The sequence below is a fragment of the Prosopis cineraria genome, unplaced genomic scaffold (genome assembly GCF_029017545.1).
Source record: "Prosopis cineraria cultivar Desert tree isolate PC_DT_omini unplaced genomic scaffold, ASM2901754v1 PC709, whole genome shotgun sequence".
NCBI classification, from domain to species: Eukaryota; Viridiplantae; Streptophyta; class Magnoliopsida; order Fabales; family Fabaceae; genus Prosopis; species Prosopis cineraria.
The window spans coordinates 1,893-27,899 of record NW_026556034.1 but is presented as its reverse complement, the minus strand read 5'-3'; the positions used below and the strand labels follow the sequence as shown (position 1 = coordinate 27,899).

The 26,007-nt window shown below is 30.8% G+C and overlaps 3 protein-coding genes across 4 annotated transcripts; all 3 read right to left on the bottom strand.

Annotated features, from left to right (window-relative positions):
- Positions 1-750: 750 nt before the first annotated feature.
- On the bottom strand, positions 751-1,882 carry LOC129298097 (RING-H2 finger protein ATL52-like). The gene is made up of 2 exons (XM_054936514.1): positions 1,408-1,882; positions 751-974 (listed from the first exon to the last, which is right to left on the bottom strand). The coding sequence occupies exons 1-2, from the start codon at positions 1,841-1,843 to the stop codon at positions 967-969; spliced, it is 444 nt and encodes a 147-aa protein (XP_054792489.1). The 5' UTR covers positions 1,844-1,882; the 3' UTR covers positions 751-966.
- Positions 1,883-10,016: 8,134 nt separating this feature from the next.
- On the bottom strand, positions 10,017-12,413 carry LOC129298095 (40S ribosomal protein S3-3). The gene is made up of 6 exons (XM_054936512.1): positions 12,258-12,413; positions 11,959-12,106; positions 11,685-11,856; positions 10,749-10,803; positions 10,532-10,663; positions 10,017-10,401 (listed from the first exon to the last, which is right to left on the bottom strand). The coding sequence occupies exons 1-6, from the start codon at positions 12,285-12,287 to the stop codon at positions 10,231-10,233; spliced, it is 708 nt and encodes a 235-aa protein (XP_054792487.1). The 5' UTR covers positions 12,288-12,413; the 3' UTR covers positions 10,017-10,230.
- A 10,930-nt stretch (positions 12,414-23,343) lies between these two features.
- Positions 23,344-25,313, bottom strand: LOC129298099 (protein ELF4-LIKE 4-like). Of its 2 annotated transcripts, none has more exons than XM_054936516.1 (2): positions 25,121-25,313; positions 23,344-23,983 (listed from the first exon to the last, which is right to left on the bottom strand). In XM_054936516.1, exon 2 carries the CDS (start codon positions 23,931-23,933, stop codon positions 23,586-23,588), a length of 348 nt encoding a protein of 115 aa, XP_054792491.1. In that variant the 5' UTR covers positions 23,934-23,983; positions 25,121-25,313; the 3' UTR covers positions 23,344-23,585. The 2 variants fall into 2 exon arrangements, with proteins under 2 accessions (XP_054792491.1, XP_054792492.1); XM_054936517.1 differs by lacking the exon at positions 25,121-25,313 and adding an exon at positions 24,134-24,239.
- Between the last annotated feature and the right edge of the window lie 694 nt (positions 25,314-26,007).

Sequence of the window (26,007 nt, the reverse complement as noted above, 5' to 3'; positions counted from 1 at the left end):
ATTTTGTGTGCCCTTCCAAGCTGTTAAATGGCTTTGAAGTGCATGAATGATATTATTGGAATGGATTAAAGAAATAAAAATAAAAATAAAAATAAAAATAAATTAAATTACTTTCTCTTATAGTAAGTATGATAAAACATTATATCACAGATTATAGATAGGAAAATTATCACATTCTTTACAAATTTTATGAATCGTGATTTTTAATTTTATAAATTAAATTATCCTTCTTCCCTCATGAATATAGTTGAATAATCTTTCCTCCACATTTTAATCATTTTATTTTTATTTTTTTAATCCATTCCATTCTCTTTATTTCCAATAACCGATTGGACGTTGTGTTCAACCTAGTGTTTCTTTACAAAATTTCATCTGTTCATATCCTTCAGATCATAAGTAAAGGAGGTTGTCTCTGTATTAATTTTAAAAGATTGTAATAATTTGACATCGAAAATGAATTAACGTAAATTGGTCCCATGGGTTATATTAAAATTTTGTCCAAATTTTGCCTTTTCAGTTATTCCATAGATTATTTTATCCCAAAAAAAAAAAGTTATTCCATAGATTGGACTCTCGCATCAGATAATTCTTTTTCTTGTTCCTTTTTCATCTTATATTCTTTTTTTTTCAAAATTTCCAAATAAACCCTAAACCGTCCAATAACGGCCCTTTTTTTTTTTTGCCAATTTGTTACGCTCTGAACATGAACTTAAGCGAACGACATGAACTATAGTATATATTATTTATACCAAACAAAGAATTTGAGCTAAATTTGGCACGGCATGTCTGTTCTGCTGTTTGCAAAGAACCAAACAAATGCGTACTTTCTTTCTTTTTTAAGTGATATTTTCTTTCATTCAATTAAGCCTCACACTGAGTACTCCAGAAGCATGCTATTCATTTCCCTCTCATCTCTTCCAGCTAGACCGTCACAATGATTGAAGTTTCCACTATTGACTCTTCTGCTTACTTTGCTGGGAAAAGTACGAAAAAAAAAAAGCAAAAAAAAAAAAGGTGAAAGGATATTGCAGACATAAACACACAGAATAAACCAAAAGCGAACGGCCTATGTTCAAATTTCAACCAAATAATTGTGTCTCCCTAAAAAAAAATCTAAATGTTAAACTTAAGCCAGCTCCCAATCAATCTCCCCCAACAAACTTTTCTTCTCTCTCTCCCGTCTCCTTCTTATCATCATCCTCTTGATTCTCTCACCTTCTTTCACAAAATCACATAAGTGAATTTCATAACCACTGTTCTTCATCGTCTTAATCCCCAAACTGACATAGTACCTGAAATGATTCAATCAATCTCACTCCGTTTCCTCAACAGGTGTTCGACAAATTGGGCAATCCAAGTGAGAGTAAAGCCACATGTCTATACAAACCGCATGAAACGAATGCTTACACCGAGGTAGCTTCCTCACTTCTTCGCCTTCTTCAAACTCCGATAAGCAAACTGGGCATTCATATTCCTCACCTTTCCCTCCTCCTCCTCCTCCTCCGTCGTTTTCTTCCTTCTCCTCTGCTTCTTCTTTCTTATACTTGAAGCTTGAAAGCAGGTTCCTGTTCGAGCATTCCAAGCTCCGACTACTACTCCCTGCCGCCGCGATCACCACCTCCACCACCCGGTCGTTCCCTGTCGTCCGTTGCGGCGCGTGCCGGCGCCGGCGGCATCGTCTGATGATGATGAGGTTGTACATGGCTAGCACTATGGCGGCGGTTACGACCACCGCAAGGCCGTAGTACAGCATGGTCATGCCGGCGTTCGGGGTAGAAGAAGAAGAAGAAGACGGAGGAGGAGGAGGCGAGAGTAGTGTGAAGGGGCTTTGGACGTCAGCCATTGTTGGTGAGGTTGGAAGGAGGTTTTTAAGAAGAAGATGATGAAGAATATATCGTAGGTAGACTTGAAAGCAAATCCTGGCCATGCGTTCCATGATGGAATTGTAGAAATTAATAATATTTTTATTATTATTAATAGTTTTTATTGTTCATTATATTATATATATTAATAATATTCAGGAAAAATACTTAGATATATTGGGTGTGATACGTCTGTTCAATTAAAAAATTTCAAATAATCTAAATAAAATCTTGTGTGATTTTTTTTAATTAATTTTATTTTTATAACATAATGCATGTTTAGTTTGTTGTCTTTTCTCTCTTTACTATCCATAATATTATAACCAACTTATATTTAATACTACCTACATGTCATGCTTTGATCGGGCAGAATGCAAATGACATAGTAGATCTAGTCTATCTAATTATGTCTCTAATATACAATTGTTAATCTAAAAGCCGTGGTGGTTATGCAGTCCTTTGCTTGATGAAATAATATTAACTTTTTTATGTGGGATTTGAGTTTTGTTTTTTCTTTCAAACTGTTATATACCTTGCCTTATCTTTCGTTTGTCTCCCAAATTAATTAATGCTAATACCAATATCATTTCATTATTAATATAATTAAGAGAACAAGTGACTTGCCAATATGTGTAGTTAGTAAATGCTTACGTGTTCACCAAAACATGTGCTTTGTTAAAGACATTTGGATTGACACTTAATTTTGGTTAAATCCAACAGATCAACATTCTTCATATTTTTCTTAAATATATGTTTATTTTTTATCTTTAGTTATACTTAGTCAAAGTTTATAATTGTTGTTGGCCAAACAATCCCACTCTCAACAATTGTTTCATTGAAAACCAAACACATGGCATTACGTCGGAATCAATTCATATAAGAGATGAATCCAATCATAGTTGAAACTGATATTTGGTTTAAATATAAATATTGAATGAAAAAAATGCATCTGGACTAAAAAATTTCAACTTGGTGATAAGGATTTAGTTTTTATCTGCTTGTGTAACTTTTGATTGCCATGTGAACATTTAATTAATCATCATATCACTCATCTATCAAGACATGAGGCTATTTGTTAATGAACTTAACGTAAAGATTATTTTAATTATAATATGACTAACTGCACGTTTAGTACAACAAAATGTATATTTTTAAAAAACTTGAGATAAGTGTATTTCTTTTTTCAAATATATTTTTCTAGGGGCTTTAGCAAATTTAACCAACATTATATGGCTAAATAAAACTAATAACCCATCTTTTCCTGAATTAAGATAATAGCTGTTTTTTAACTTATCTTTGATACAAAAGGCCAAACTGTCCTTAAACATCATAATACCCTATTTCTCATTTTTCACACTGGTTTCGCTTTCACTGACATGAAGACATGGAGATGACACTACACTACACTACACTATTACAAGAGCCAGAGTTCAAGCAAGGGTTTCCTAAGATTTTGTTTGATATGTTTTAGAAAAATGATTATGTGTTTTTCGTATTACTAATTTGTGATACTACATCATTGATATACGACTATATACCAATTCTAAATAAGTTTATGTCTAATTGTGTAGTTATGTTAATCTACAATAGTATATTAGTGATATTAAGCCATATCAGCAAAAATTTATCACTTTGTTTATCATTAATATATTGTCGTATATCAATGATATAGTATTGCATATCAGTAATGGAGTTTTTTTTAATATTTAATGTTCTCTTCGTAATATCTAAGAAAAATAGGGAGGGAGGGAGAGGAAAAGTTTTGTGATGAAAATGGTGATCCAAGCAAATTAGATCAAAAATTCTGATGAAGAAGAGCACTATACGAGAGATAAACATGATGATCCAAGAAAATCTAATGAAAAAAATTTTCAGAGATGATAAATCAAAAAGGGAGTACGCACAATATGATTTTTAATAATAAAAATAAAAGATCCAATTAGCTAAAGATTAGTTAAATCAAATATTTTTTGTTTTAATAATAAATATATTTTGAGGATAAAAAAGAAAAACACATTTAATTGATTTTATGAATAGGCCATATTTCAAAATGTTTAAAAACTTCATTCATAATTTATGGGAGTTGTATTTTTTGAAGCCATTGAACTAATTTTCTCATTTTTTTTATGTACAAAACATTCTTTAAATGTTTGATATGAATAAGTCACTTGAAAAGGAAATGGAAGGGAAAAGAAAAGAAAAAAATATACTTCTATGGAAGTCTTTTTCAATTGGTTTAAAATAAGTTTGATGATTATGAAAAAGAGAAAGGATCCTTTTATTCTTTATCGAATTAGGAGTGTAAAAAAAAAAAAAAAAAAAAACACACGCACACGCACAATACACATTCATTCTTCATTATCTTGTGCAAGTTTGGTTTCATGTTATAAACAACTAAAATTATAGTTTTAGCGGTTTAAAATGTAAAACCAGATACGTTAAGAAAATAATTAATTACTCATTTTAGTCTTATATAAAACATTTTTAATTACCACATCGATATAAAAAAAGTAGTTAACTTATTGATATATACTGTTTAAGAAAGAAAAAAATTTCTCAATTTACTTTTATTAAATGTGTCATTGTAGAAACACTTTCTTTGTTAAATACAACGTCTTAACTTCCTCAAACAAAAAGTGAAAGAATAAAATTTAAAAAAAAATTAATGGCCCACTTTTTACGTAAAAGTAACTTATAAAGAAATCATTAATTTCTTTAAACAGTGACTTACAGATATAAAATCGGGGAAAAAAATAAATTTATTGTGTCGGTAAGAAGTAACAACAACTCCATTATAGGCCTCCTTGTGTTCCTTGTGGTCATCGACAACAATGTTGTAGGGGTTTGCCGGCAACAATCATTGCAAGGGTCCTCATCCTCCTCGTCACTAGCAAGCAGATTTTCCTGGGTTCAACTAGCTACTGTGCAAAGAGAACATGAGGTTGTCCATGAAATGAGATCCTCTCATTGTCCATTTTCTCAGCGTATCTCATAATCTTCAAATCCTGTGCAGTGAAATAATCCATTGGTCCATAATTTGCCAGATTATAAGGATTTAAAAAAAATGATAGTAAAAGCCCCCAAAAAAACTAATGATAATTGTATTCCTGAAAAATTTTCAACAAAATGAGCTGTGAACATTGATTTAGTTGCAAATAAAAATCTTAATTATACATTGAGAGTTATATTTTGAATTAAATTATAATATTCTTAATTAGAACATATGAGTATGTAATTATTTAAAGAAATATTTTCAGCTTATTTCTTTTAAAATTTATTGAGAATTTAATTGTTATTAATTTCATCTTTTAAGATTGCAACTATTTGAATCAATTTTTACAACCTATTTTTGGATTTTTTTTTTATTCTGTCATTCGGTATCATGAGATGCCTAAATATATTACCACCTCTTGCATGGACTAATATGAATCAAAGTTGTGCAGAATTGTTATTATTAATAACTGCCTATTTAATGTGATTGTATATTTTACAATTTGAATTCAAGATTTTGAGATACATTAATTTAACTCCCTTAACTAGTTGAACCAAGCATCCCTCAATATTTTTTTAAGAAAATTTTATCAGGATATAATTATATATCATTAATTTTTTTGAACCATACTGTCATTTTCTCTTTTTTAAAAATTCTTATGCCACGTTATGTACCAATTGATTGTTTGAGTACACTGGATTTGAAGATTCTAAGTGCCATTGAGAAACGCAGCAATGATAGGATTCGGACTAGTAGACCATATTTATTAATTTCTCTTCTTAACAAGTTTTTTTCATGCCAACATCCTAGTGACTTTGTTTTCTTCAAATCATAATATATGATAATTTTTAAAAGTTTTGTTTAATTAAATTTTATAATTATTTTTTAACTATATCTCTATTTCATTTATTACTATTTAAAAAAATAATTCATTATCAAAATATTTATATAGAGTATTTAATAAGTGTGCTATTAAAAAAATGTAAATTTTTAAGAAATTAAAATTTCAACTAATTTTTTGAAAATTGTGAATTGATTACCCATGCCTAATGTTATATTCTAGAGGGGTAGGATTTTGCTTGCTTTCGATTAGACATGCTACCTCTTGTAATGCTTGAAAAGGAAGCTTCTTTCATGGATACCAAACATAATGTCAAGAAGACACAAATATAGAAGTAATTAATTAAGGAAGAAGGGTGAAAAAGACAAGAATTGAAGATAAATGATGTGTCTGCGTTGCAAATTCTTTGCTTGTGGATTTGGTTGTCATCACTAATTTACAGTTATTTTTGTGTGTATTAGGAAGAATTGGTTTTATTCACTTATAAACGTACCCTCATTCACTATATTTTCTCATTATAATGTCTCTTTCAAAGAAACGTGCCGTTCAATTATACATGTATCAAAATTTTTTCAAAAAAAATTATTGACTTTATTTTGTTTAAAAACATGAATAGGCAAGTAGCTCTTTGGATTGCAGCAAAATTGACTCTTAAAACAGAAGATTCCATGATATGATAAATGGTAAGAGTGGCACTCAATTGAATTTTTATTTTCGCACTTCGTTTTTCTATAACAAGTTTTTAATTAGAAATTAGAAATATTAACTAAATGTGGTACATCCCAATTCTCAATTGAAACCACTTAAATAAAAGAAAACTTATGTAGGGCCACAAGAGTCTGGCTTGTCTCCACTCCTACAATTTGGATAACTATTGAAAGTTTGAAACAACTTTGTCAAGCGTTAGAGACCTAATTTAATTATAAAAAAAAATCCAGAAACAGATTTTATAAATAGTTTTATTTATTTCTTTTTATTTTAAATAAGCTTTAAAAGATTTACATTTCAGGATTCAATGTATCATCTTATTATAGAGTTAAAATTTCAATAGATTAAAGTACTTCTAATTTTTTAGGAGGAATAATTAGCACAGAAAGTACATGGTATATATGAAACTTATTTTTTATTCTTATCTAATGTCTATTTTTTTTTTTTTCAATCCCCAATGACTTGACATTTCTGTAGACTTTTAAGTTCTTACAGGCACTATACTATACCAATTAACAATTATAGAGACAGTTGGAAAGAAGAAAAAGTGGTTTTGTTTCCTAATAATAATGATGAGATTCTTACAGCAACACAAAATAATTTTATATTTCTGCCAATAAAATTAGGATACTTGTCTTGAATCAAAACCTTGTTCACATATTTTTTTATAAAAAAAAATTAAATTAGTTGGGTCTCGAGTGCTCACTGAAAGTCCAAAATTAAGACATATTTTCAGGATCCACAATATTTATTTATAAATTATCTACCAACGAATTGAAATACTTTCTTACGAACTTTGTTTACGAGGCTTTTCATTACAATTTTATACTTTTAAGTAAGCGTTTATCTTTTAGCAATGCTTTTTCTTTTTCTTTCTTTCTTTCTTTCTTTCTTTTCTTCTCAGATTTACTTTATTTTGCCCACTATAATTAGAAATAAACAAAATAATGCGGAGCTCATGCTTATGTCATGGCAGAATAAATTTATATTTATATTAATATTTATATAATGTATGGTGGCTTTGGTGGAGGTTCAAACCCTTCTCCAACTATCAATATACGTTTATTGACGTTCTGTTTTACAATACACACAAACACACAACATTTCCAAACATGGCTTTCCATCAACAGCATAATCTACTAAATACATATAATGATTAGACTGAGTATCTAACCTTTTTTGTAATTTTTTTCTTTTGGGTTAAAATTAGATTGTGAGTGGTGCTTTACAAATATAAAATAAGTCCCATTAATAGTAGTATAAATTTGTATAAATTTTACGTTTTATATGCAATAGAAATTTAAATGTGTTTTACAACTGACCCCAACAAATTTGAGGAAAAAATAATAAAAAGACGGGTGTTACAATTCAATCGGCATATGATTAATAAATTAGGTCTATAGGGCACAACTCACATGACTAAAGTGTTATTGCTAATGTACAAATGTAATATATATATATATATATATAGAATGACAATACATATAATCCACACTAGCTTTGTTTAAAAAAAAAAAACAGTTTTGAAAGAGCATGAGGCAAATGATTTGAATAAAAAATATATCAAATGTGGATAGCTAGATATCTATACGTAATAGTTGTTATAAATATTACAAGAATAGTAAATGTGCATCTTCATCACCTCTGCATCTTCATCTTCTTTTATAAAACTCTTACTATCATGAAAGTTAATTATCCTTTATTTGTTTTTATTATTTGTATAACCTTTAATATATAAAACTATACCTATAAATGAGGCATATAATTTGTACTGTAAGACACAATAATTCATAACAAATTTTCTCATTCTCTTATCTTTACTTCTTCTCCTAATATCTTTATTTTCTAATTGTTTAATTTTATAACAATAATTCATTTGTTGCCCTGTTGAAAAAAAAAAATCAAAATTCTAACGCTGAAATAAATGCCTTATAAATACCCCAATGAATGAAGTAACTAAATTGAAATCACCGAAATTTCAGTTAGAGCCATACACCCGATGCCATCAAATGTCACGTTTTGTATACAAGTACAAACATTTACAAATGGATTGTTTTATAGCCAATACAAATGTAAGAATATGTTGTTCCACTTCTCTTGATGCTGGGACTGGTGGGTTAATCCTCAGCTATTGCTATCAATCACGGCCAAGAAACCACCACAAAACATTTAGATCATTAGACAATTAATCTACCTTAACTAGAAGTCTCAAATTTTGAGAGATGAGCATTCAACGGCTATGAAATTCTAGATAGAAAGAATACCACCAAATATTTTAAGCAAATCTTGAGTTCTGATGTTTCTATTGCAATTATCCAAAGTTTCTAAAGCCGGAGAATGCGCGTTGCCATGTTTAAATACTCCTCTCACAAAATCTTTGCAACACAGACATACGCAATTTTAGAGGAATCACCAAGTCCGGACAGCATGTCCTCATAATTTTTGGCAAACATTATCATCAAATAAACCAACTCACCATAGTACTAAAAACCAAATCTCAACAATTAATGATCAAAGTCATAGTTGAATCATGATCAAATTAAATTATAAACAATATTTTATTCAACCGCTCAATATACTAATTTAATAATTTATCAATTCAACCGGAATTGACCTGATTGGATGACATAATTCTTATCGCAGAGACAAGAAAAGAGGTTAATTGCAAACTTGAGTTATGGAGGAGGACATTGAAGTCGAAAGGTTTCCGTCTGAATAGGAGTAAGACGGAATATTTATATTATAAATTTGGTAAGAAACTATTCAACAATAATTTAAAAGTGAAATTGAGAGATCAAATTATACCTCAAGTGAAAAGGTTTAAATTTTTGAAAGCCATTATTCAAAATGATGGCAAAATCAGTGAAAATATTTCACATAGGATTCAAGTTGGGTGGTTTAATTGAAGAAAAGTTAAAGGAGTTGTTTGCGACCATAAGGTGCCTAATAAACTTAAAGGAAAGTTTTATCGCACTGCTATTAGAGCGGCAATGTTATATAATAGTGAATGCTGGGCTCTAGCAGAACAGCAAAAGCATAAAGTTGGAGTAGCAAAAATAAAAATTTTACGATGGATGTGCGAACATACACGTAAAGATAAAATTCAAAATGAGCACATACGCAAAAAAGTCAAGATTGCACCTATTAAGGAAAAAATGGTAAAAAATCGATTGAGATAGTTTGGGTATGTGCAAAGAAGACCAAGAGAAACACCAATAAGAAAAGTGAAACATGTAACTTTGAGTCCGATTAAGAGGGGTAAAGGAAGACCTAAGAGAAGACTCTTGAAAATTATTGAACGCGATCTCTTAATTAATAATATTCCTAAAAGCTTGATAAATGATAGAGTACAATGACGTCTTGCAAGCCATGTAGCCAATCCCACCTAGTGGGATAAAGGCTTATTGTTGTTGTTGTTGGATGAAATTTGGTTGATTAATCCAACCCAAAATACAGTACAGATAAAACATCACTAAGTTTGTCCCGGTGCCTCAAATTTGTTATTTTTTTTCCTTGAGGCCTAAACCCTTGAACGCCTCCATGTCCCAAAGAATGAAGGGAAAACAATGCCCAAAAGAACACAAAAATGCAAGTTTGCTAAAGAAACAGGGAATTAGAACAAAACTTGTCACTGAAGTCCACCAAAATTTATGGAACAGTTGAATGAATTGTAAAAACTTGTGACAAAAGTACATCAAAAACAGTTAGGAAAGATTATAGAACTTTGAACTCATGCACCTTCGATAAACATTGCTTACAAGACAACCTAAGCACTCAAAGGCCAAATATTTGGCACAAACGGCTCGTACAGGACCAGTCAAAATGCTTCAAGCAACAGGAAGCTCAATATCAGTTGCCACAATAGCAGCAGGCCGGCTGTATTCGTCCTCCTCCTTTGGCGGGTGGATTGTGACAACATCAGGGAGAGGAGTTTTGGGACCATGCTTTCCTTTAGGATCCCAATCGAGCATGATCTTAACCTTGATACCAAGAACACCCTAAAACCAAAAAATAAAAAAAAGCACAATCAGTCAACAATACATTGGACCGTGTCAACTAGAATAAGCCATCATAAAACTCCGAAGTATAAATAAAAAGAAATTCTACCAGAGCTAGAGAAGTCCTGACCTGTCTTAGAAGAACGTGTCTTACGGCAGAATCAATGTAGTCCCTGACTGGCTGCCCAGAAGAAATCATGTATCCATCCTTGAACTTCATGGACTTTGCTCTCTGAGCCCTCAATTTTCCACTTACAATAACCTACTCAATAATCGAACAGTACTTACCATCTATCTAAAGCAACATAGCTACAAAGCAGTTCATAGATGGGTACTTCAGAACAAACCTCACATCCCTTGGCACCGCTTTCCATAACAAATCTCAGAACACCGTAGCAAGCCCTGAAAACAAACAGTTATTAAGATATATAGTTTATGCATGTGGAGAAGAATCCTGTTATTGCAATGAATGTTAAGAAATTCTATTCCCAGAAATGAATTATTGAAATATATAGGAAGTTCAAGTGATAATCAAGTAACATATCGAAAGCTAATGACATCCTTAACCAGGCGGAAGCATGCAAAATATTCAATTCGCTAGGTATCCAAGTCCATGTGTAACACAGGTAACCATTAACTGCAATCTCTCTGTTTCAAGACAACTAATGATTTAAGCGTCTGAAAAAAAGGCACATGTCCAGTAGCTCAAATGACAGAAAAGATTGGCCAATCCAAGTTTTCAAGCATAACATTGCATTGAGAGAATAATATTCAAGGAACACAAGGCGCTAGGAGGAAATATATATAATCAAAACACAACATGTATCCCCCAACGTCACTACATGAACAGAATAAAGATTCAAGAGTTTTGATCGCATGGAGGACAACAAATAATATAGTCATCTTCCGACACAAAGTTGGTATAGAAACGCAAATCTGCTTTATAGATGACAACAGAAGATAAAACAAAATATTGGAGTCGGATTGGCCATAAAATTTATGTAACGCACAAAAATAAAGTATGCATAAGAATAACAGAACGTATATGATAACTTTATCGTTTTAGGAAGCCTATTCTGAGGGCATTATTCATGAATTTGTGTTAATAAATAAAATAATGACTTGGTAAAAAACATCATCATAAAGAGTGATAATCCAGATTAGCATTTGATAAACATAACCTTGCGAACAATCCAACACAACTACATTGCATCCAAAAAGATGCATCAAATACACACACATACAAGCCACACATTTCTGGTTTAAAACTTTCAAAAACATACCTCCGTACAGCGAGACCACCAAGAAGCTTGTAGCGAAGAGACTCCGCCTGGGCAATAGCGCAGAGACCTCTGTTGTTTACCTTCTCAGCATAAAGTTCCACACTATTCTCAGGAAACTTAAACCTCTTCTGGACAACAGAAGTCAGCTCCCTAATTCTCCTTCCCTTCTCACCTATATTCTCAAGAGATAAAAATTACGATTAACTCAAGAAAAATCGGAAAAAATTAAAGTTTGTGGATGCAAACTTTGATATGAATAAATCAAACCACGTACCAAGAACGTTCTGAGTTCGAGTGGCTCTGATAATGATCTCAGTGCGCATTGGGGTAACTCTAACCTCGACACCGGAGTATCCATCTTCAGCTAGCTCTCTAGTCAGAACCTCATTCAGCTCGGCGAAGAAAACTCCATCGGCAACGAACTGCATACGTACAATAACAAAACAAGAGTAAGGCAATGGAATGACAATCAGGAGAAAAGGCTTAAGACTGATATAAAACATCAACTGAGAAAATGGAGAGATCGACTTCAATGCAAATTCTCACTAAGCAAAACAGCGATGAAGTTCTAACCTTTCTCTTCTTGCTCATCTGTGTCGCCATTGTCGCAAATGAAATGGGATGCGGAAATAAGATGCAGAGGCAGAGTATCCAAGGTTGCCGCTGCAAAGACCGTGGCTCCACAAACCCTAAATTCCGAGGAGGGCTTTGGAGGGAGAAGGGGATTATATTATGTAGGAGATGATCAATCCAACGGCGGCTGTGCAATCAGGGTGTGGCATCTAACGGATGAAACCAATTGTAAGATTTATGTTCAACTATTATGAATTATGAATATGAATATGAATTGTCAAATAAAAAAATATACTTTTTTTATTTTTTTGATCATTTTATTCAATGTTTACTCCTTCGCTTTCAAATATTAAAAAAAAAAATCTGACCAAAATTTTTGGCTAATGAAGCTACTTTATGTTTTACTACTTCTTCACAATATATTCTCTCTAATCCTATTTATGATTACTTTCAACATATTTTATTAAAATTAAAAAAATTTAAATTTTATTAACTTTATTTTAAAATTTAATAAGTTTTCACCTTTATCTCTAATAAATATTTTTAAATCTCAGTGCTGATATTTTTATTTAAAATATTTAACGAAAAAAATATAAAGAGAAGCGTTAAAAATTAACAAGTGTTATATAAAAAAAGTCAAATCTTTTTTCCTTTCTATCCTATAAATAGAAGAAGAGGAATAAAGAGTAGACTTTATCAATAATAGAAAATAACAACATTATAAATTTCAAGAAATATTAGTTATATTTTTCAGGAATTATCTCCCATGATGGATGGTGTCATTAAATTAAAAAAAAATAAACTTTAATCGTAGGGACATTTTAATCCACTTATTTTTTCAAACATAATTTTATAAATATTTATATTTACTGAGTCTATAAGTATTTGTTGAATATTGAATTTTATTCATTGATATAAATATATACATATATATAAGTCCTTGTAATTTTTTTAATTTCAAATTACGTTTTTATAGTTTATTTTTGTTTTAATCACTGGAATTTTTAATACTTGGAAATTAAAATTATTTAAATTTTTAAGTAAAATTAAGAATTTTTATAATTTTATTAAAAGAATATATAACTTTAGAATTAATCACTAGTTTTTATAATTCAAAATTGATATAATTAAATTTTATTCTAAATATTTTTATGTATATAGAATTTTCATAAAAAATTAATAAAAATATAAATTTTGAATAAATTATTTTCTTAACTTTTTCCAAAAGTATTAAATAAAATTTTTTATAAACTCTAAAAGATTTTTTGTTTTGGGAAGGTTACTAATTCATTATTAATTTTATTCTTCATACATTAACAATTGTGTTTGATCTAATTTCGGAGTGTTGTGCCCCTTGTGCATGCCTAGCATGCCAAATGAGCTTTGTCCTCTAAGTGCCTAAGCTATCAAAACTTGAACAGTTAAAGAGTTCGCGAAGAAGTCATTGTTCATTCCTCATTGGTGAGTTTGATGTAAATGTTACAATGATCAAAGGAGAAGGCAAGGTAAAGAATATAGGAGACCTAAACTGGAAGTAAAGGATTGCACCAAGCAAAAATTGTATTTGACGCAAAATCAACTGAGTTGCTTGATTTATTTAGTCTATTAAGAGTGTTGGAAAGAACTTTTAGTTACTCATTCATTACTTTTTATGAGTAGGTAATGATGCTCTATTTTAAATTTGAATTTGCTTGCTAACCAAGAGTTATAACTATTCACACCTACTTGTGGAGGATGGGTGTGCCTTGGTGAAGGATCCTGGCAAGGTGAGTGTTCCAAATTTTACAAACGGACAAGTTGCGTCCCTCACACTTGATTGCCACTCCTCTCAAACATAACGTTTTGTTAACTTATTAGAAGTTCAGTCCCTTGTAGGGTTGAAAATTTGAGCAAGCCAGGCCTATTCGAGCTCTGCCTGAATAAGCTTGACCGAAATAAGCTCGATCAAATTTTTAACTTTAAAATTAATTATTTTATTTTATAAAAAATATAAAATATATATTTTTTATACTTAAATGATGTATAGAACTTAAATATATAATATTTTAATATAAAATGACTTAAAATTTAAAAAATTAATTAATATTTATTATATTTTATATATTTTTAAAAAATAATTTTTTATTCAGGTATTTGGGCCAAGCCCGAACCTAATCGGGCTTGGCCCAATTTCTTCGGTAGCTCAAATAGGCCCGAACATAAAAAAAATTATAATTTTTTAAATCCTGACTCTAAATTTTTTCTAGTGAATTTAGGCTAGTTCGTCAAACGCGACTTGAAATTATCGACTCTAGTCTCTTGAGCCCCTGGAATTGGGCTGAACTTGGGGAATTCATGCATTAGGCTTAGCATTTCTTACTTTTGACCCATGGCATTTTTTCTAGTCCAAACAATATCTAGATCCAATTATAAAGACTCAATTAAAACAAAAAATTTCAAAGACCTAATTTAAGATTGAGAGAAACTATAAGGAACTACAGATCACTTTTTTCTAAATATTATCTAGCTGTCAGAGACTTCGAATCTCTGGTGACACAAAACCCTTCCTCTTTCCAAGGGTGATCACAGTCGCTCACCAGTTTAAAACTATGAATATGTGCGCTTGTGTCTATGTTGGGATAGATGTATGTATTGTGTTTAAATCGACTTGTTTTGAGTAAGCTGATCTCCGTTCTTCGAAAATTGCAAATCTCGACTAGACTCGTCATGCTAATCATACCAAATTGAACCAGTTCAAAGTGACATGAAACATTGAAAACCAATTACTATAAAAACAAAAACAAAAAATCCAAACATTTTATCCTGTAACACTTTCATTTTTAAGGACACCCTTTCCTTCTTTCCCTTTTTTGGGTACAGTAATCACATTACTTGTTAAATAAAAAGGGGGAAATGAAAACACACAAGTTCGTCACCTCGGTAAGCCCAAATGACCAGGATGCATCTCTTTTCGACTCAAGTAGATAATGCCCAAATGACCAGAATGTTTGAGAGTGAACGAGACTTTTGAAAAGCCCATGGCCTTTGGGTCCATTCTTTTTGAAGATATACGGCTCATTTACTTGCCCTACATGATTTAAATAACAAAATTATGCTATTTAGAACTTATAAATAATACCAGTAATAAAGTTTATTTTATATATTGATACCAATGATCACTTTTTGCATTAAAAACTAGAATCTAGGGCATTTGTTAATATTTAAAAATGGATCTTTTTCATTCGTGATATTAATCAAAATCGCAAAATCCACAAAATACTTAGTATTACTAAGTACGGTTAATGCAGACCGTCGTGTCTTGTACAAAATGAGGGGAAAAAAAAGGTGTTACATTTATAGCATGACATTAATTTAAATTTATTATTTGAAAACAGGTTCGCCATGTGTTGAGTTACTGAAACGAGGAAGAATTAGGATCCGTACTAAAACAGTGCTATTCGTGTTAATCGAAAAGACTGGAGTTTAGACTTCGGATAATGTGGGTCTGCGCTTGTATGTTGTTAAAATACCAGGAACAGGAACATATCGTTTCAGAGAAGATGGGTAGAAGTAGGACATGGGAGAATATGGATTTAGTGTTTATGGCGTTTTTGTAATAAAAAGCTTGTATCTGGCTATATAATATATATATATATATATATAGAGGGGAGAGAGAGAGGCTTGTAAATTTATACTCAAAGGGAAGATTATTAGAATATGATGGCCAAGTGTGTAGATGTGAGATGAAGAAGCATCATACTTCTTCAGTTTAGTATATAAGTTATTTTTTAAAAATATAATTTAATTCACTTTATAAATTATTTATTGATAAAATTATTTTATTTTAAATTACTTTTAAAAAGTAAGAGAGAGAAAGATAAAAAAATAATATTATATGATTTGATTTACTTTTTATTTGAGAGTTATATTTAAAATTTTATTTATTTTTATTTCTCATACCTTTATTATATTAATATTGATGAAGTTGGTAAAAATAATTTATAAGTAAAATTAAAAGAAATATTAAATAAAGTTGAATTTAATAATTAATATATAATAAAAAATTAGACTTGCCAGCAACACATGCAAGAGCAGGTTGAGGGGGACCAAAATTGAAAATAAGCATAAACGAAGGGCCTAAATTCTATTTCAAAATGTTTCTAACAGGTAAAAGTTTTTTTTTTTTTCTTTCTCTCTAAAGGATTATTGATATGACCCTACCTTGTATATGGATTTGTCTCTGGACCCATGAACTTTAGTTTTGAAACTTTACACGTCCAATCTACATCAACCAATCTTAAATATTGCCACTCCTTTTTACGTTAGATTTTTTTCCCCCAATTTACCAATTATATGTGAAATGTGTTCTTTTGTACCAACTCTTTTACTAATCAACAACCTTGAAGCCGACCATAAAGCACAATGCTTTTATAGTTACCAGTAATCTTTGGTGTCTGTAATCAATGACATTACAAATGTGTTTTTTTAAATAAAAAAAGTAGAACAAGAGGACAAATAGTTTTGTAATTTAATGACATGTAAGGTTTTTTTATACGTAAAAGATTGTGAATTTAATTGCATGTAACATCAGGCAGTTAGAGCCTCTCTCTCAAACTAAAAGGAAAAGAGAGAGAGAAGGCAAGAGTGAGGAAGGAAGGTGAAGTATCATGAGAGGGAGGGAGGGAGATGACGAATCATGGAAGAGCAACCCCCTCCAACGTTTACGCCTCTCCTGAGAATAATCTCTCATTCTCAACTTTACACTTAAAAACTCCCTCACCTTCACCTCATTCTTTCTCAGATTTGGATACAGAGAGTCGCACAAATTCACCCATTCAATCAATATTTCATGCAGTACAATAACAATTGTCGGTTTAATTAAATAGTTTTTAGATATTTTGTTATATGATAATCAAGAAATACTAATTTTAAATTTTTAAAAGAGACAATATATATTAAGGACGTTTTGACCATGACGGTTGTTTTGAATTTTTAAATGAAGTTTGTCTTAATAGTTTTCAAGTGTCAATGAAATTCAATAATTGTCATTCAGACATTTATTGAATAAAAGGATTTAAGATATGAAAGAATCTAAATTCATTCTTTCTAGTGCCCTTTTCACGACCTTTCATTTTTTTTTTAATATTCCAAAAATTCAACGTGAATGATCTCAAAAAAAAATTTAAGCCAAGTCCAAAACCTTAATGAGATTATTATGAATATTTGAATTCTTTTTATTATCAATAAAATGAGCTTAATCGTCACTTCAACTTTCTCTCATCTCTCACAAATGCTCTGATAGACTCCTAATTCGTACATTTCATGCTTCTAAATAAAGTTTTAATATTCTAGTAATTGTTTGTTTTGAATATTTTTTTTAAATATTAAGGAAAAATAAGGATGGGAAAAAAGGTGCTATACAGTGTTTTGTTGTATGAAAAATCTTAATTTTTAATATAAAATTGAAATTAGATAAAAATAAAATAAAATAATATTTAACAATTTAAGTATTTAAACAAGCTCAAAAGATAGAAATGTTAGAGTCAACCTTGGCTGTATAAGTTTTTTACATGTTCAGTTATTTTAAACCTAAACTATGCTTGATTGACATGAATTATTGGCTCTATTCAAAAAAATTAAATCATGGTTGTAATTTGTTTACTCAATGCAACCCAATATCTATAATCAATTTATTCATGTAATAAATATTAATGTCTAAAATTTCATGTCATTTAAGCACATTCTCCTTGGATTTTTCATAAATTTTGGCACGATTATATGTATTTTGAATACTCGAGTTTGAAAAATGTGCATATTATCTTAGAAATTCAAACCATGATTATATTTTGGTATTTTAAAACTAATTTATTGATATTTTGGTTTAAGGTTTGGTTAAATGCATTTATGGACCCTTGATGATGCTTTTGGATAAAGAAGTCAAGTCAAAGAGAATAAATTTCGTTAATTAAGAAAACAGTAAAAAATAGAGCAAAGTCGTCCTAAAGTCAGGACTTTCGGCATGACAGCAAAATGGAACATTTTATTTATCTAATAAAGTTAGGGTTTTGTACATGACACATTCTCAATTTTGGTTGACATTTTGGACTTCTTGGAAGTATCTTGGAGCTTTAGGTGTGTTAGGGCATGGATTTTTGAGGAGATTGAGCTTGGGTTTAAAGATTGAAAGAGATTCTGTGTTCATATCTTGGTTCTTCTTATCCACTCTCCTTCTTCTTTTTTTGTTCAATGTTTGTGCTGATGTTTGTATTTTTTTGATGGGTTTTATGAACATGTGTAGCTAAACCCTTGATTCTATGATTACTTTGAACTCTTTGTATGGATTAAATACTCATTTTCTCTTTGTATTTGTGATTAGTAATGTGATTGTGTTGATTTTACTCCATACTTAATGCTTCTAGTTGACTGACCATCAATTATATTGTTAGGTTCATTTGATTAATGCTCAAGAGAGTTAGGTTGAGTGTAAAATTTGAGTTAAATTACGTGAGAACTTGAAGTTTGCAAGTTGAATGGATGATTTTGTTAATGAGGTGAAAACACATTCATTAATCTCACATAATCACATAGGATTTGTAAGGAAAATTAAAGTTTAATTAATTAATTAATTAAGAGATCAATTAAACTAAACACATTGAGAGTTGAGAGAGTGCTTGTGGGTAATTTAGTATCCTTGATTAGCATAATTTATCATTAAGAGCAAGGTATATTGGGGCTTAATTGAATATTTTTGAAGTATAAAGGGAGATGAATAATCCTAAGCCTAATTACTTTCAGAAAGTCTTGAATCATTATCTTTTTTTATTTTTCAATGTTAATTTAGCTTGCAAAATCAACTTTACCTAATTATATGTTGCTTTATTTAATTAAATTCACAATGTCTTTTGTTTGATCATACTTTAAAAAAAATTATGGAAATGATACTCTACTCACCTTGTATTACTTGTTATAATCCGTGCATTTGCGAAGCGAAGCAATAAACTACAATGACAAGGTTATGCCAGTCAAAGCTTAATGATTAAAGTGATAATTAAGAAAAAGTTTGTGGGCTAAAAGTTATATTGTTTTAAATTTGAACAATTAGACAAGTTTTTTCCTCACATATGCAAAGATTACAAACAAGTCACACTATATATTTTTATTTGATTCATGGATTGGATGGTTGTACCAACATTACTTGTTATTGATTGTTATATTTCATGTTGATATTAATATAGAGGTGCATTTATTGCCTATATAGTATTAAAATGAACTTTCTTGTTTTCAGAAATAAATTCTATAGATACTCTTCTTATTATAAAAAGTTATTATACCATTTATTTATTAGACCTTACTCTATTCGTTAAAAAATATAAAAAATTTTTTAAAATATTTGAATGTTAGAAAAATATAAGATATTTTAATTTTTTAAAGTATAATTAAAGTGTTTTTTTCCAAAAGTGACATAATAAATAAATCACTTTATATTTATTTTAAAATAAACTATTTTATTAAATAAGGATAAATATGAAAAAATATTGTTAGTTTGTAAACAATTAACTACTTTATTAGAAGTAAAATTTAATTAAAAATATCTCATATTTTTAAATAAATGGTCATTTGATTATTTGTATTTGGGTACCATTATTCCCCAGACTCAAATACTTTGCAAATATCCATTTCAATCAAAATATCCTCAAAACTAAATATAATTATGAAAGAATTTTAAAACAATTCAAGTAATTAAATATAAATAATTAATAATAAAATTTATTAAATATATTTTACAACCTTCATTTAATATAATTTTATTTGTGAACCATTAAATAGGGAAAGAATATAATAAAGAGGGAAAGGTAATATTGGAACAAATATAAATAATAAAATTTTAATTTTTGTACATCGAAACACCGAATCACCTGCAAAAATATTATATAAATTGAGAAGGAGGGAGTAGTACTTACTAAAACAAAACAAGTTTGGAATTGGGGCATGGTAGACTTATTAGAGGGGAGCTAGTTTTAAAATTACTTTCTGAAAATGCAAGCAACAAAGTGAAAGAAGCTCCAAAAGCAGATTCCCTCACCCACATGTTATGTTCCATACCAACGTTTATTTGTCTTGGCTTGTTCCTTTTCTTTTAATATTCACACATCTCATTCATTTTCCAACCCCTTGATCATTGCCCCAAACAAGGCATGCTTCACTGCTACTTCAAACTAGTGTTCCCTATAAATGCTATTCTCTTATATATATATATATATATATATATATATCCTCATGCGCCTCCCTTTATTTATTCATTATTCATGCTCCACCCTTCTTGGCGGCTGATAAGATTCATGTGACACAATATTTAATCACACATTATTTAGCCCATCAAATATAACGAGCTACTCCTTGGGTTGGGCAAGATCAAAGTATTGAAAATTTAATCAGTCTAGGCATTATTTTAAAATCACTCATTTCGGTTCAAAATATAAGCAACTTTTAATAATAATTTTCATACTAATAAAATTCTTATTCTCATAAAATTATGTACCCATGGTTCTAATTTATTATAAGCACAAAGATTATAAACTCAAGGCACAAGAATCCGGATTAATAAATACAAATGTTAAAATGATAAATTTCTTTTATAAATATTAAGTTGTTCATAATTTAAATTAAGATTAATTATGAGAAAATGTTTATATATTGGATCAAAAGGAATAATGGCCAAAATCGTAATCAAATTAGTCATTAATAAAATATTTTATTAAATATATCAAAATACAAATTTAATTGTTTACCATTTGTACTGGAGTGAATAACAGTGTTATCTATAATAAAGTCGTTTAGTCCATAAACTCTCTGCTACTCTGAATGAAGAGCTTCTCACATCTTTCATGCGTCTTTGCATGAAAGTGACTTTATTTTTTATTTTTTTTTGGTCCCCCCACCTCCTTTTTTCCTTCTTTTGCCCATCCTTTCTCACTCTTTCTCTCTTCATCTCTGTGCACAAGACCTTGTCATTTTAAGCCATTAACTTCACTTCCAACCTTGTTCTGATTTTGATTTTGATTCTGCACCTGTCTTTTTCCTGGAGCATAAGCTTCAACATGTGCATGTTTTTAAGTATTAAAAAGAGTGGGATACTTTTTCTTTCACGCTGATTCTGTTTCTTTCTTTCTTTGTTTTTTTTTTCCCCTAATCTTCTTTACTGGTTAATGAATAGTTACTAACCACTTAGATTTAGATTTTACCGCCGTGCCTGCAGTGCTGGTGCTGCACGAGAACGCCAGAATGAAAAGAAATGGCACGCATTCTGAGAGACCAGAGTTTTTATAAAAATACCTGTTCTGTCAGCAGAATAGTAAATTTATGCAGTGTTTTGGATTCAAATTTTGTACACGTGGAATCATGTTTTCGGAAATTTATGTCATATGCATTTATGCACCATACGTTTGAGAAAAAAATAATTTAAAATATAACCTCTTTAATAATTTATCAACTTAAATATTATTTGTTTATCAAACACAATCGTTTCACATTCCCAGTTTCAACTTTTTCAACGAAGTATATTGCTTAAAAAAACGTGCACAATCAGAGAATTCCCAATTCTGCACGATCGGGCTTTTTTGGTTTTGCTCCAGCAATACAAAAAAAAATACTCCTTCAGTTTTTTATAAATCATTAATACCTACCTCATTAATATTAATAAAAAATATAAAAAGTAAAAGTGAGTAAAATTTTAAATATATTTTTATATAATAAATTTAAAAAATAATATTATATTATTTTTTCTCTCACGAAAAAATAATTTTAAAAATATTTTAAATATTATCTAGTAAGTCACACCGTAATTTATAAATAAAATTAAATAAATTTTTTAAAATATAATTTATAAATGACACTAGAGGGAGTATTTGATTAAATTAATAAATAATATATAAAAAGTTAAAATTCACCGATTTATCAAATACCAAATAAAATGAGCTGATGGAGTAAAAAGGTGATTTCTCCCTCAAGAAAAATCAGAAGCAGAAAGTTTTCATTTTGCATTCATTTTCAGCAATCACTCATGTGGGCCTCTCTCTCCTGAGATCAGGAAATTTGGCTGCCATACACCTGGCTGCACCAACAAAGACATCTCCACAATCAGAGAGAGAGAGGTTTGAAACATGAGAATCATCAAGGTTGTCATACAGGGCATTCATTGCATAAATAATATATATATATATATATATATAAGGAGTAAAAAAACAATACAGAAAAAGTAAAAAAGAGAAGAACCTAAGAGTAAAAGAAAGGGATAAGCATGGAGATGCTGAGTTCCTCCAAAAGAGAACCTCTGGGGCCCGTGTCATGTTGTTGGGAGTCACTGTTCACTCATATCTGTCTCTTGACACTACTCTTCTTGTGTTTTGTTCTAACCCATTATCATTCATTACTTTTTTTCTCTGTTTTTCCCCCTTGTCCAATACCATCCAAAGCTTGTCATTGCCATTTAGTATTACAATACATTTATGCATAATTTAGTCAAAAAGGGCATCATCCCTCATCTGAGATTCTGTTTCTGTGGTGGTGTGCGATTGGGAACCAAAAAGATTTATCTAAAGCTGCTTTCTTCCAATTGTTTCAGAGCATTTCTCACACATTATGTGAGAAACTATGCACTTCTCTTCCCCGCAAAGACACTCAGGAACAAGGAAATAAAATATCAGGCATAGTACTTCCAGGTAAAAAAGAACAGACGCACTGTTTACATGAGAAAAGAGACTAAAACAGTATCTGCAATCCCTTCTCTCTCACTTTCAGTTCTCAGTTAAAGTAAGATCTAAGGAGTCACAACAAAAACTTAAGAGCTTAAGTTGAAAAAAAAGGGAATAAAGGCTTTTTGATGAAGAGTAGTTCCCATCAAAAGCTTATGAAGACCCTTTTGACGCGAAGAAAAAGTTTATGGAAGCTAAAAGCCTTATCTCTTGCTATCAAGTTGTGTGCAAGGAAGAGATAGACAAATGAACAAAAGCACAACAGTAGCATTATATTCCATCACATGATGAACCTTAAATGGAGGAGAGAAAAGACATTCTTATTTTTCTTCTGGGACAACAGAAGCGAAACTAAATTAGTAGTACCACAAACATTGCTGGAATTTCCATTAGATCCACAGTTACAAGGTTACAGTGAGAGAGGGATTCTGGAAAATCATCAATCTTTTTCTATTTTTCTTGACAACAAGAGATCAGAGTATCAGATACAGAATCTAATCTTAGTTCTACCCTCAACTCGACGCAATTTGTGTTGTTGCTTGCTCGTTCTGCATCTCTTCAGTCACCAAGCAAAATAATAAGGAAAAAGAAGCAAACACTATGCAGGCCTGTGTCGCTTGTGTCCCGCTTTCCCGTCAGATTTTAGAGCACCACTAGAATCTCCCTCGGATGAAACATCCATGGATTTCGTGAAGGAGCTTGAAAGATCAGCATAAAGATCAACCACTCTTTTGATGTTGTTGTTGAGCTCTTTAATAAGACCCACGTTTCTGCTTAGGTTGTCGGGGATCTTGGACTCGTGATTCTGGTTTATCTCGTTGATGAGAAGCCTGTTCTGATCCAAGATGTTCTGCACTTGAACGAAGCTCTTTTTAAATGTCTGCAAGATCTTGCCATCGACTTGTGTTGTACCATTGTTTAGACCAGAGAATATGTCACCCTCCATTCTTTTTTCCGAGTCAAAAGCTTAATCGATCAAGTCAGAAAGAAGCAGTCCTGCATCAGAAGGAGATGAGAAAAGGAAAACAAACAAAGAAAGAAACAAAGAACCAAAGATAAGAACAACAGTGCGCAGAACTTATATAGTTTAGTAGCTTTTTTGAATTTTTAATTCGGCCATAATCATATCCTCTTATCTGTACATGCCTGCACTAATGAAAACAGAAAGACAAAACATGAGCAGCATCTGAATTGTTTAAGGCATTTGGGCAGATGAGACAAGGGATGTAGTAGAAATCATGACCCCCATGAGTTTTTTTCAGAGGGATCAGATCATATAAGAAGCATATAAATTCTACTCCCCCCCTCCTTGCTTCATTATTATTGAGATATTAATATGGAAGTCTTACTGTTGTGTTGCTATTATATTGTTGCAGTTATGGATATTGATCATGTTATTATAATTTATGATGAGATGGGAAAAAGCAGATCCCATTTCCTTAAAAGGGAACCTTTTTTAATGTACTCAAGAAGAAATACCTACCTAACTAAAGCACAGAGTTCCAATGGAGAATCTCATAGACCCCCAACAGGGCAAAAAAAACAAAGAAAGAAAGAAAGAAAAAGAATGATGCAGAGAAGATGAAGCACGAAGGTGTACTGCATCAGTTCAGAGACAGCATTATTAACCCTTTTCGACCAAAATTACGGAAATAATAATAGCTGTCCAGACCCGAAATTAACTAGCATTGCTCAAATTCTGAGAGCATACATTGAATACAACCAAAAGCCGTTTAGCAATCTGAAATTGGCAATTACTCAAGACTCAGAAATTGCGCGAGAGAAAAAAGGACTGTGTCATGAATTCGAACACTGAAACCGTACTGGAAATCTCGCACTTGCAGGAGCAAAAATTCCGTTAAGTAGCGACCAGAAATTAGCTGGAGATAAAGGGAGAAAAAAAAAAAAAAAGAAACATTGACGAGACAGCGAACGAGAAAATAAGAAAAATCCCAACCCCTAAGCTGTAAAGATCTCTGGAGAAGGGGGAAAAAAGGGAGAAAGGCCGAAGCAGAGCAGAAAGGACGCAAGGAGAGTAAGAAAACTTGAGTTTTTCATGATTAAATTAGTGGGCTAATAATTTTATATTAGAGTGTGTATCAGAGTTGCCATAAAAAAAACGGGAATTCGTACCTTGAAAATCTGGAACATGTTAGCACAGGAGGAAGACAAGGGATTTCCGAGGAGGAGTGTGATGGAGATCGGCGATTGAGTCGAATCTCCGGAGAACTAGAGGTCTGCGGAACTCTGAGAATGGAGGGAAGAGGAGAGGAGGGAGGGAGAGGAGAATATGTAGATTTGACAGTCACGCCCGAAGGCTAGTGTAAGTGCGAGGGTTGCGTAGTTTAATATTTATTCCGCAGTATTTACAATGAACATAATATAATGCATAACAACAACAATAACAACAAACTAGGATGGGCCCTATGCCTCTTAGTAGAGGTCAAAAATAATCAATCCGTTTTAATGAAATATAATTAAAATGGATTCATATAAAATAAAATATAAGGGACAAATCAATGAAGAGTTAGGAATTACTACAAAATGGAGTCATAGAATGATCATTAGTCCCGATGATGATGGATAGACATGCACTTCAGAGGCATGTAAACTTTTTTATAAATTAAAGGCCTTGAGTTCAATCCTAACCTAATAGATGTTAGCATATGTCTGTTTAATTCAAAAAAGAATGATCATTCATACTCTTTTATCATTGTACATATAACCATTTTTATTATTTCATTATTTATCAACTCATTTAATTCAATTTTATTTCTTTCCAAATTCAAACAATGTTTAGATTTGAACTAATCAATAATAATCCAAAAACAAAGTCGGAAAATGCAAAAATTTGTTGAAATAATTTCCTTATATCTAGATTACTTATGCACTCAATTGCATTAGGAACATAGAGTAATTTGATAAGCTTTTGCCAAATTTTAATTTGCAAATTCTTTTTTTTTTTTTAGGTACGAGCCAGTAACTCCGTGACAGCAGGGTTATTTCTCTCAAAATATTTA

Bases quoted from the DNA above. Each gene is read 5' to 3' on its own strand.
- LOC129298097 (XM_054936514.1), bottom strand. From the start codon at position 1,843: ATGGCTGACGTCCAAAGCCCCTTCACACTACTCTCGCCTCCTCCTCCT.
- LOC129298095 (XM_054936512.1), bottom strand. From the start codon at position 12,287: ATGGCGACACAGATGAGCAAGAAGAGAAAG. The intron at 10,804-11,684 runs GTATGTTTTTGA...GTTTGTTTTCAG, and splicing joins GGTGGTCTCGCTGTACGGAG to GGCTTGCTACGGTGTTCTGA. The intron at 10,664-10,748 runs GTTTGTTCTGAA...ATTATTGAGTAG, and splicing joins GCGGTGCCAAGGGATGTGAG to GTTATTGTAAGTGGAAAATT.
- LOC129298099 (XM_054936516.1), bottom strand. From the start codon at position 23,933: ATGGAGGGTGACATATTCTCTGGTCTAAACAATGGTACAACACAAGTC.